Raw genomic sequence first — 12,186 nt, 5'->3', positions numbered from 1 at the left:
TCAGCATTGCACCCAATCTCCCACCCAAAAAGCACAGGGTGCAACGCACAACACTTCCTACTCCTCTGAATTGGGATTCTTCTTTCAAACTGGAAAAAAAGTGATGGGGCTCCAGCACTGTGGTCCATTGTGTTGTTTAATTGTACAATGTCACTTCAGATGAATAGTTTGTAAGGTATTTTTTACAAACCTTCACATCTCCACTTTCTTTCTCTCTGTACTGAACTCCTGTAACTTTACCGTCTTCTTCCAGTAGGTGTGTCACGGTTCCTTCGATGAACCTTACACTAGAGTACAACAATGGGGAAATTAGTTTATTCTTCTGTCTAAATCAAGATTCACCAAGATAAATTAGAATCACTGCATTCTTACATAAAGCTGCACAAAATGTTGAAATTGCTACGGATTATCTCCAGGATTTCTCAGTCTCTGCTTAATATTGTATCTCGTTGATGTAGGGGGGCTAATTGGGCTAAAGAACACATAATCATGGATTTAAGAACACTAACACAATACTGACTTTGGAATGAATGATCTTGGACTATGGGACATAAACCAGGGTTGTTGCCATAGAAGACAACTCTTGTATGATTAACAAATATTTCTCATTTAAAACATGTATTTTGAATTTATAAGATGGATGTGTTTTGCTTCTAGTGACATTTTGTGAAACTTCAGTCAATGACAAAATACATCAGGCCCTGGTGGGAGAAGTAAGAAACAAAAGGTCCACTGCGGAGCAGTTATGTTATCAGCAGTGGTCGGGAACAATGCCAATGCCAGCTTTATGAATAGAGTCATACAACTCTGAGTTGATAACGCAGGTGGTGAGTGGACATAAGTAATGCTCAGGGTCGGACGAGAGTCACATGGGTTCAATTCAGTGGGGATCATTCCCCCATTTCACTGTCCAGTGTCCCATGTTGGGCAACAGAAGGAAGATAACGTCCGTAACTAATGACAAATGAAATCCCATGAGGTCAGGATATGTATTGTTTTTGGCTGGAGTTAATGACGGGGTGATTATTGACTGATTTGTATTAATGTTTACTGGATAATGCCCACCAGAAAGGTGGGCAACATGATTTTGGAAATGTATAATTCCATATATGCCTTCATAGGGACATTGTTCTTCAGAGTGATATTGGGCTGCCTGCATTCTATACCTGTAGTGCAGGGTTTCCTCATATCATTCTCCCATTCAATTGCTTGGTTAAATAAAGTCACGTTTTAAAAATCAGTACACTGCATTCCGTGAGTCTCTGTATTAGCTTAAGTAGCAATACATAGCCTTGAGAGAAAAACCCCCGTCTACACTCATCATGGATGTTCCAATGAAACATTCAAAGCCCAGCTTGGAAAGTGTGTACATTTTCTTTGAAACTGATTGGTCCTAACGATTGATACAATAAAATTTGGAGACATTCTATACTAATGATGGTTCAACGGGGAATGCTTACTTGGGTTCTGCTTTAGCTGCGTTTCTGAGACCCATGATAAACCGTCCATGATGAAATGCTGTCCCATATTGTACTTGACTGTTTTCATCCAGAGGATAAGGGATTTCCACCTCTGTCTTGCTCTCCAAGTCATGTATGATATAACCATTTATGATGTGGGCATCAAGACCTTCAACGGCACCTTGTTGAGGAGAGAAGAGAGCAAAGCACACAAAGTGTAGAACGTTAGAGGGAAGAATGTCGAGGATAATTCCAAAACTTAAAACCTTTGTTGAAGAAACCGTTTACTTTTCTACCGGAGAAAGGACAATTGAGAAGCAGCATTGTTCAAGCTGCTAAAATGGTGCAACCACAAGAGGCAGCATAGGTTTTGTTCTGGCTAAAATGGTAGTTTTGGAACTGGAGGACATTGATTCAGATGGGCACATCTCAAAGGAGTCTAGACCTTTTGTTGATTCATGTGTGACATGAACTCTGACAGGCAATGGATTGAATTTACAAGTCATTGATTTAGGCACAGGTTAGTTAAGGGAACATTCGCCAAAATAATTCATTATGTGACAAGAGTATATGGAATTTGCTGTTTCTGATTTTTCAATCACCTTTGTCGGGAATACTGGATTGAGTTAGGTCGAAGCCATGATAATACAGTAGAGCCTGGCATGGATGTACTGCTGAGGCTGTATAAGGCTCTGGTCAGACCCCATTTGGAATATTGTGAGCAGTTTTGGGCCCTATACCTAAGGAAGGATATGCTGGCCTGGGGGTGGGGGATGCAGAGGAGGTTCACAAGAATGATCCCAGGAATGAAGGGTTTGTCATATGAGGAGCGGTTGAGGAGTCTAGGTCTATACTTGATGGAGTTTAGAAGGCTGGGGGGGGGGGGATCTAATTGAAGCTTACAGAGTACTGAGAGGCCTAGATAGATTGGACGTGGAGATGATGTATCCACTAGTGGGAGAGACTAGAACTCGAGGGCACAGCGTCAGAGTGAAGGGACACTCCTTTAAAACTGAGATGAGGAGGAATTTCTTCAGCCAGAGGGTGGTGAATCTGTGAAACTCATTGCCACAGAGGGCTGTGGAGGCCACGTCATTGAGTAGCTTCAAGACAGAGATAGATAGATTCATGATCAATAAAGAGATCAAGGGTAATGGGGAGAAGGCAGGAGAATGGGGTTGAGAATCATATTAGCCATGATTGAATGGCGGAGCAGACTTGATGGGCCGAATGGCCTAATTCTGCTCTGATGTCTTATGGTGACAGGATGTGGCTGGCAGGGTGGTGGTGGGACGGCGGTGGTGGTGGTGGGGGGGGGGGGGGGGGGGGGGGAGGCTGCTGACTGGTCTCCTTTATCAACGTTTTCTTATGTTCTTATATTTCAACATCTTTGTATTTTCTGAACAGGTTTACATTTTTAAAAATTGCTTTAGTTTATTTCCAGCTAAAATAACAAGAGATTGTAGGATAACAATGGACTGAGCCCACATACTTTTTACCTAATTCATCCTACCTTGCAGAGTCTAAACACTGGCTGGAATTCTCCGACCTCGCCCATGCCTGGGATTCTCCAGTCCCGCTGCTGTGAGTGGAGATTTGGCTGAACGCCACATTCTCCATCCTCGCTGGCAATGATAGCAGGACATGCGAGACCAGAGAATTCTGACCTTTATCTTTCTGTAAAACTATAGCAGTCCCAGATAGGTGTGGGGGGAAGGCAGGTGTTTAGATCTCGACCGAAGTGCCATGGTGCACCAACTCAGGAGCTCTGCTGCAGGCACAGTTTGTGGAGTCAGTGGTAGGATTTTTTTTTTGCTTCACTGGCAATGGTCCCTACTGACACTTACTCAGTTAATGGTAGGGCGTTGGGGAGAGTTACAGAACAAAGAGATCGAGGGGTACATGTTCATAGCTCCTTGAAAGTGGAGTCACAGGTGGACAGAGTGGTGAAGAAAGCATGCTTGGTTTCATTGGTCAGAATATTGAATCCAGGAGTTGGGATATTTTGTTGAAGTTGTACAAGACATTGGTAAGGCCACACTTGGAATACTGTGTACAGTTCTGGTCACCCTATTATAGAAAGGATATTATTAAACTAGAAAGAGTGCAGAAAAGATTTACTAGGAGGCGACCGGGACTTGGTGGTTTGAGTTATAAGGAGAGGCTGGATAGACTGGGACTTTTTTCCCTGGAGCATAGGAGACTTAGGGGTGAACTTATAGAGGTCTATAAAATAATGAGGGGCATAGATAAGGTAGATAGTCAACATCTTTTCTCAATGGTAACAGAGTCTAAAACTAGAGGGCATAGGTTTAAGGTGAGAGGGGATAGATACAAAAGGGTCCAGAGGGACAATTTTTTCACACAGAGGGTGGTGAGTGTCTGGAATGAGCTGCCAGAGATAGTAGTAGAGGCGGGTACAATTTGTCTTTCAAAAAGCATTTATTTAGACAGTTACATGGGTAAGATGGGTACAGAGGGGATATGGGCCAAACGTGGGCAATTGGGTCTAGCTTTGTAGTGAAAAGAAAAAGGGGTGGCATGGGCAAGTTGGGCTGAAGGGCCTGTTTCCATTCTGTAAACCTCTATGATTCCATTGTGGATACTTGCAGGGTGTTCACTTCCCAAAGACATTAGCTGTGTTAGGTAAGTGAAAGTGGTGGGGCGGGGGGGGGGGGGGGGTTGCTGGAGTTGCGGGGGTGTTCCCAGGAGATTGTATAATCTGGTTGCTAACGCACATAGACTTCATCAGCTCTGGACGGACCACTTTCTGTTTTTTGTTGTCCGTTCTCATGTTCTATTCTTTGTCCTATATTTGTAAAGGAAAGAAATGAATACTCAATCTCTACAAAACTGGAAACAGGTGGCATTCAGAGTAGATGAATCAACATCTGATAGAAAGGTGGATTAATGTTTTGTTTCTAATGCGTCACAAGGATTACTGTTAACCAACCTTCTCCAGGCATGCTGATCAACCCACTCTCCATCTCCAGAATTTTATTTTTAACTTGAAATTTTAACAGCGCCTCAAATGTCTTGACTTTTAAAGAGGCAAAGAATATTAAGTGTTCAAATCATTATTCTTTTCAGAGCGAAATGTTCCACTACCCTATTGGTTTAGTTTTCTTTTAGGTATTAATTCATGGGATGAATGCAACATTGGCAAAACCAGCATTAGTTGTCCAATCCTAGTTGCCATTGACAAGGTGATAAGCTGCCTTGCCTGAACCACTGTGGCAGTCTTTGATACAATTGAGTGGCTTATTATGCCATTTCAGTGGAAATTTAATGGTCAACCACACAGCTGTGGGTTTGGAGACACACGCAGGCCAGACAGATGAAGGAAGTCAGGTTCCCTTCCCTAAAGAGCATGACTGAGCCATTCTTACAATAGTAAGTGCCTGCTCACCGTTACTGATATCAACCTTTTTATTCCAGATGTATTAAATTAACTCAATTGAAATTCCCCAATAGCTGAGGTGAGACTGGATTATGAGTCTAAACCTCTTAGATTGTTCATTGACCATAAGACCATCTGACATAGGAGCAGAATTAGGCCATTCAGCCCATCGAGTCTGCCCCACCATTCAATCATGGCTGATATTTTTCTCATCCCCATTCTCCTGCCTTTTCCCCATAACCCCTGATCCACTTATTAATCAAGACCAGCATAACCACTTTGCCACCGGACCAGGATTTGATGACTGATTACCATTCCAGGTTAATGCAACATTAGTCCTGAATGCCTTTTTTTGTACCTTCAAGGCCAAGCTCTTTCAGTGCACGATATCCCCCGGGCTGTAACAACTCTCCGACGATTCTGTCTGGTTCCTTCAGGTCTCTCTCGATCACTGTCACGTTCCTTCCATCCCTCGCTAGGACAGCAGCCAATGCAGAGCCCAGGACCCCAGAGCCCACAATGATGACCTCTGGGTCAGATTGGGAAGAAGTCCTGGCGCCAGAGGAGTTTTCTGTCTGAACAGACTCTGAGAAACTGATCTTCCTTTTCTTGGGCTGCACCAAGACAGAAGGAATGAGAAATCTATAAATCTTATCTACTGTTCTTGAAATTCCACAGGGCTTTCTCCTAATTTCTTGCTGCATCTTTGGCTGTAACAGAGACACAGGAAGAAGTTTCACAACACCAGGTTAAAGTCCAACAGGCTTATTTGGTAGCAAAAGCCACGAGCTTTCGGAGCGCTTGCTGCTCCTTCGTCAGGTGAGTGGGAGTTCTGTTCACAAACAGGGCATATAAAGACACAAACTCAATTTACAAAATAATGGTTGGAATGCGAGTCTTTACAGGTAATCAAGTCTCAAGTCTCAAGTAAGGCAAGAGTGTTCTCTTCCTGTTGGGGAACACTTCAGCGGTCACGGCCATTCGGCCTCTGATCTTCGGGTTAGCGTTCTCCGAGGCAGCCTTCACGACACACAACAGCACAGAGTCGCTGAGCAGAGACTGATAGCCAAGTTCCGCACACATGAGGATGGCCTCAACCGGGATCTTGGGTTCATGTCACACTATCTGTAACCCCCACGACTTGCCTGGGCTTCCAAAATCTCACTAACTGTCCTGTCTGGAGACAATACACATCTCTTTAAACTGTGCTTAACGCTCTCTCCACTCACATTGTCTGTACCTTTGAGACTTGATTACCTGTAAAGACTCGCATTCCAACTATTATTTTGTAAATTGAGTTTGTGTCTTTATATGCCCTGTTTGTGAACAGAACTCCCACTCACCTGACGAAGGAGCTGCAAGCGCTCTGAAAGCTAGTGGCTTTTGGTACCAAATAAACCTGTTGGACTTTAACCTGGTGTTGTGAGACTTCTTACTGTGTTTACCCCAGTCCAACGCCGGCATCTCCACATCATGTAACAAAACACCAGAGAAACGGCATAAAGGCTAAAAATTACCAGTTACCCCATTTCTCTTGGTGGTTTCTCTACAGTTGTGGCCAGAATTTAGGAGGAAGCTCGTGAGGTATTTCACAATTGCCCCATTCACAGAAGCTGTGACAACAACAACTTGCATTTATATTGTGCCTTTCACTCAGTAAAATGTCCCATGAAGTAAAATGTTACTGATGCCTTCTCCAAAACCATTGTTATCAAAGTTGCGGCCAAAACTCGAGACTGTCTGTGTAGGGAATTACGAGTTATGCCCATCGCCTTGTATTACAATGTGTTGGTAAAGCATTCTGCTATCCTATCACTCAGTGTTGTCCCTCAAAATTAAAACAATGGTATCACATCGAGTTGCAGCTATGTTTCTTAAGTTTTCAGAAAATACTTTCCGTTTTTTGGTAGGTGCCATTATCCAGATCAGATTGTAAACCTCGCAACGGGGATCAAAAACTTACTGCCCTCTCTGTGGCCCTGTGCACTTGCTACCTCAATTGACTATTTCATCTTAATTATCTTTGAAATGCAGCATGATGGCACAGTGGTTAGCACTGCTGCCTCACAGCGCCAGGGTCCCGGGTTCGATTCCCGGCTTGTGTCACTGTCTGTGCGGAGCCTGCATGTTCTCCCCGTGTCTGCGTGGGCTTCCTCCCACAGTCTGAAAGACGTAGTGGTTGGCCATGCTAAATTCTCCCTCAGTGTACCCGAACAGGCGCCAGAGTGTGGCAACTAGGGTATTTTCACAGTAACTTCATTGCAGTGTTAATGTAAGCCTACTTGTGACACTAATAAATAAACTTTAAACTTTTAAAAGTCATTGGGGACCCGGCAACAATTCAGATTATAAATGCACTGTACAGGAACCTAAAGAATGGGAAAATCCCAAACTACAGTCTGTGCTGAATTAACTTAGCTCGAGTGAATTGAGTGTGTCTTAGTTTCCCGAAGCTAGGGGGAGGAGAAATTTATATTTATTGTTCCCCATCACTATCCATGGCTCCTGCTAGTAAGCACAAATGTTCACAAATCACTTGAGAAGAGGATCAGGTTCAGCTGTGATTCCTCCCCAAGGTTAAATAAGTTGGCTCTCACTTTGTAAACCCACATTCTGATGAATGGCTACTTAACACAGGTATGGCAGAAGGGCTGACATTTGTAATGGCAGTCGTAGCCTGGCAAAGGTGTGGCAGAAAGGGCCGGTGGTTGTCATGCCAATTGTAGCCACTGGTCACTGTGTCAGAAGATTATGGGTTCATGCCCCACCCTAGCAACTTGAGTCCAAAAACAAAATCGAGCCTGACACTTCAGTGCAATACTGAGGGAGTGCTGCACTGTCAGAGGTGCCTGCCATCCTGTAGATGGAATATTTGGGTGGCACAGTAGTTAGCACTGCTGCCTCACAGTGCCAGGGACCCAGGTTCAATTCCAGCCTTAGGTGATTGTCTGTGTGGAGTTTGCACATTCTCCCCGTCTCTGCGTGGGTTTCCTCCGGGGTGCTCCAGTTTTCTCCCACAGTCCAAAGATGCGCGGGTTAGGTTGATTGGTCATGCTAAATTAATCCTAGTATCAGAGGGATTAGCAGGGAAAATATGAGGGTTGCGGGAACAGGGCCTGTGGGATTGTGGTCGGTGCAGACTCGATGGACCGAATGGCTGCCTTCTGCACTGTAGGGAATCTATTCTATTAAACCGAGGCCCTATCCACTCTCTCAGGTGGACGCAGGAGATCCAGTGGCACAGAATGGTTGAGGAGTCCTCCTTGGTGTCCATGCCAATATTTAACCCTCAATCAACGTCACCAAAATAGATTACAAATCATTTAGTGTTTTGCCTTTTGTGGGAGCTTGCTGTGCACAAATTGGTCACCACTTTTCTTGCATTACGACAGTGGCTACAGTTTAAAACTGCTTCATTGGCTGCGAAGCACTTTGACAGGGAGACAGGGAGGGAACTGAGGAAATATAGTATGTCAATGTAAATCTTTAATCTTTTTATCCAACATGAGACAACAACTTGAGAAGAGGAAGAGAGACATTTAAGAGAGAGATTAAAAATAAAATCACTATTTAACACTGAAAACTTTTAACGAATATTTAAAATATTCTTTATATTTCAGAGGTGACCACATAAAAACTGGGGTTTTGTGTGGCTCAGATTAAACTCTCTGCAATGCAGCCTTGCTTATTTCATGCAAGCTGGTATGCGGACAGAAATGTATTGTAGCATACCCATGCTGATGATTCCCAGTGCGATGTGAGAAGCATTCAGACTCAGGCAGTACTCCATTTTGTGCAAGTTGAAATGTGAACAAAGATGTGCTGTTGTTACATTCCACAAGAGGAGTATCATTCCCACAAGCGGTACACAGTATAAAATGACAGAATGCTTCGGTGATGTTTATCGCCCTCATAAATGATTCTATTGGTGAGAGCTCTGCCCACATGAACATTATCTCAACTTTAACCCCTTCCAGAAAGATCATCCGTCTGCCCATTGTTTTAAGGCTCTAATGTCATCACTACGCTTTTGAGCACAGTCAAAATCCTGGCTAGCAGTTTCCAATTTGGCAAAAGAATAATTTGTTTCTGGGTTGCATCCCCTTCACCTGTCCAGTGATAGTCAGGGCTTTCTGGCCTGTTATCTCTTTGCTGTCTCTCTTCCCCACCTGGTCTGTACTCCTCCTCTCTCTCCTCCCCCCTCCCCCCCCCCCCCCCCCCAACCCCACATTGCATTTTTTTTCTCTTAAAATAATCAAGAAATCTTCACTTCCTTCATCACTCTTTTTTAAAAAATAAATAAATCTCCTCCAAACCTCTCTTTGATCAATCTTTCTCTGACAATGCAAACAATCCCCCCCTTTTACCTCTTCTTTCCCCTCATTTATGAAGCACTTTGTGGCCTATTTTACAGTTTAAAAAAGCTATATAAATGCAAGTTGTTATGCTTTAATCCACTTTGTAACACAGTGTTATAATTCAACATAAACATGAAATTAAATATATACAATACTGCATTAAAATAATAATGCGTTCATATTTATCTCAGCTCCCCTGACTCAACACTAAACTGTCATTGGTCTCAGTTGCCAGTTAATTGCTGCCTCTGAATATCAATTAATAATTAACAAGGCCGCAGTAAATTCAACTATCATGTCTGAGCCCCTGTTTGTTACCAATGGATAAATAAACCCAACATTCTGGTCATTACAAAAAATATTATGCCAAATCCAGTTTAAACATTTGTATCTTTGGCCAGATTAACCTAAAAGATTTCTAGATAAAATATCTAGATAAATAATCTTAAGGCTCATTCTCCACTCGCTCTGATGAACACGATATATTATTTTTAATGATTTTCCATTCCAAACGTTATCCTGTTTTTAAACTGTTCTTCGAACTTTGCGAGCACACTACCATTCTTTCAAGTCATTTTCATCTTTCAAAGGCCACACCAGATAGAGAGGACATCAAAATTAAATTTCCCCAAACACATTTATTTCTGTCAAGTTCACATTTATTGAGGGGGGAGGGGGATTGGTTTCAGAATTAAATTAAAATGGTTTTCCATACCAACGTATTGGACAGCAATTGGTTATTAAATTAAGAGCTACAATAGTTTTAGTCGGAATTTTAGAACGTATTTTAGCAATGGCGACACAATTGATAATAATAATGTACCACATCAATAATAATTCCTGCCCCCCACCCCCTCCTTGTAATAAGAACACTGGGTGTTCTGTGCCTACCTTGTCTTGCTCAGTATTGCTCGATTCTGTCAGCCTGCTGAAGAAGGAACTTGCCAAGGGCAGGGCTGAGAGGAGCTGGGAGATGAACCCCAGGTCCGAAGGTTGCTTTTTGCCTTTCCCTTGACCGTACCTGTATCGATAGGACAGGATCAACCCTAGGGAGAAAAAGATCAAGAATGCCCCGAGCACCTCCTTGTTAGCGTAGCTCACGCTCAGTAAGTCATCGCACTTCTTATAGACATAGGTAAAAGTCGCAATTCCCAGGAAAGTCCACATTTTATTAGAACCGGATCTCACCCCCTCAAATTTAACTGAACGTCAGCAAATGTTCCAGAAAAGTCCAAATGGGTATTTTTCTCGAAGCAAACCTACAGCATAAACATAAAATTGAATTCTGTTCTGACCAATTTCTTAGCACATTCCTTCACCTAGGTCTTCAGAAGCGGTCACTTTGATTTTTCTAGTCTGTATCTGATCGTCTGTCAGCTTTATCCTCGACTGGTCACTGCGGGAGGAAAAGAGAAACATAATCCAGATATACAGGACAAATGCAATTCTTTCACAGTTCAACAATAATCCTATCAAGATAAATCTCTGAACTTTGCTCAGTCCAGGTCTGTCAGCAATCTCTGACTTATTATTTGTTACAGAATTACTCTTTGTAAAAATATCCTCTGATTATCTTTTATGAAATAAATATCATTAAGCATAATCGAAATCATCGACTGGGACATCGTAGCCGTTACATCAGGATGAACATTTTAAAGCAGAAATCATTTGCAGTAACCTGTTCTTTGTGTCAGTTGCATTGTATTTTTCCCCCACCCCCCCAGGAATGTCTTTCCCCGAATGAGCAAGGTGAGTGTGCCGGGCTTGCTGATGCTGCATTGACTGGTACAGGAGTCCTTGCTCCCTGTGCCGCGGGATCAGCTGGAGCCAGCCAAGCTGGGGGGGATGTAACAAAAGATGTGAATGAAGTAGCGAGTGACTGTCCCCGCCCCCTCTTCCGCGTCCGCGGCCAATCAGCGGGCGGCGTGCGGGTGAGCAGAGCTCACGCTATCGGGAGGCTGGCCAATGGGAGGGCGGCGCGAGGGAGCCCCGCTTCTCCCGTCTCCTAGCACGATGTGATGTCACAAAGGGGGAAGCGGCAACATCAGCATCAGCAGCAGCATCCTCCTCATCCCCAGGTCCCATTCAAACCAGCTCCACAAACCCTGCTCCCAATATACAGCAGCACAACAGTCAGTGAGGAACACCAGTAGCTCATTCTGCCCTTTCCCATATTAAGCCAATCTTTCCCCTCCAACCCTATCTGTAACTGCAATGCTATATGCTGCACCCTATCCTGCTGAAGAAGGAACTTGCCAAGGGTGAGGTGATTCATTTTGGTAGGACTAATTTAAATGTGGATTACAGGGTCAAAGGTAGGGTTCTGAAGACTGTGGAGGAACAGAGAGATCTTGGGGTCCATATCCACAGATCTCTAAAGGTCGCCACTCAAGTGGATAGAGCTGTGAAGAAGGCCTATAGTGTGTTAGCTTTTATTAACAGGGGGTTGGAGTTTAAGAGCCGTGGGGTTATGCTGCAACTGTACAGGACCTTGGTGAGACCACATTTGGAATATTGTGTGCAGTTCTGGTCACCTCACTATAAGAAGGATGTGGAAGCGCTGGAAAGAGTGCAGAGGAGATTTACCAGGATGCTGCCTGGTTTGGAGGGTAGGTCTTGTGAGGAAAGGTTGAGGGAGCTAGGGCTGTTCTCTCTGAAGCGGAGGAGGCTGAGGGGAGACTTAATAGAGGTTTATAAAATGATGAAGGGGATAGATAGAGTGAACGTTCAAAGACTATTTCCTCGGTTGGATGGAGCTATTACCAGGGGGCATAACTATAGGGTTCGTGGTGGGAGATATAGGAAGGATATCAGAGGTAGGTTCTTTACGCAGAGAGTGGTTGGGGAATGGACTGCCTGCAGTGATAGTGGAGTCAGACACTTTAGGAACATTTAAGCGGTTATTGGATAGGCACATGGAGCGCACCAGGATGATAGGGAGTGGGATACCTTGATCTTGGTTTCAGAT

General features: G+C 43.7%; 1 protein-coding gene across 2 annotated transcripts in view; it reads right to left on the bottom strand.

Annotated features, from left to right (window-relative positions):
- Nucleotides 1–12,186, bottom strand: part of sqlea (squalene epoxidase a) — a 34,645-nt gene that overhangs the window by 18,610 nt on the left and 3,849 nt on the right. The window contains exons 1-5 of one of the 2 annotated variants that reach the window (XM_078216812.1): nucleotides 10,897–11,041; nucleotides 10,110–10,614; nucleotides 5,219–5,474; nucleotides 1,461–1,641; nucleotides 191–287 (exon numbers count right to left, since the gene is read on the bottom strand). In XM_078216812.1, coding sequence (XP_078072938.1) covers nucleotides 191–287; nucleotides 1,461–1,641; nucleotides 5,219–5,474; nucleotides 10,110–10,385 — 810 coding nt within the window. In that variant the 5' untranslated portion in view covers nucleotides 10,386–10,614; nucleotides 10,897–11,041. Of the gene's footprint in view, nucleotides 1–190; nucleotides 288–1,460; nucleotides 1,642–5,218; nucleotides 5,475–10,109; nucleotides 10,615–10,896; nucleotides 11,042–12,186 lie in introns of those variants that run through there. The other variant, XM_078216813.1, reaches the window with a different exon arrangement.

Source organism: Mustelus asterias, chromosome 7 (assembly GCF_964213995.1).
Source record: "Mustelus asterias chromosome 7, sMusAst1.hap1.1, whole genome shotgun sequence".
NCBI lineage: Eukaryota > Metazoa > Chordata > Chondrichthyes > Carcharhiniformes > Triakidae > Mustelus > Mustelus asterias.
Note: the sequence above shows the minus strand (reverse complement) of the source record. Positions and strands in the feature narration are given on the sequence as shown.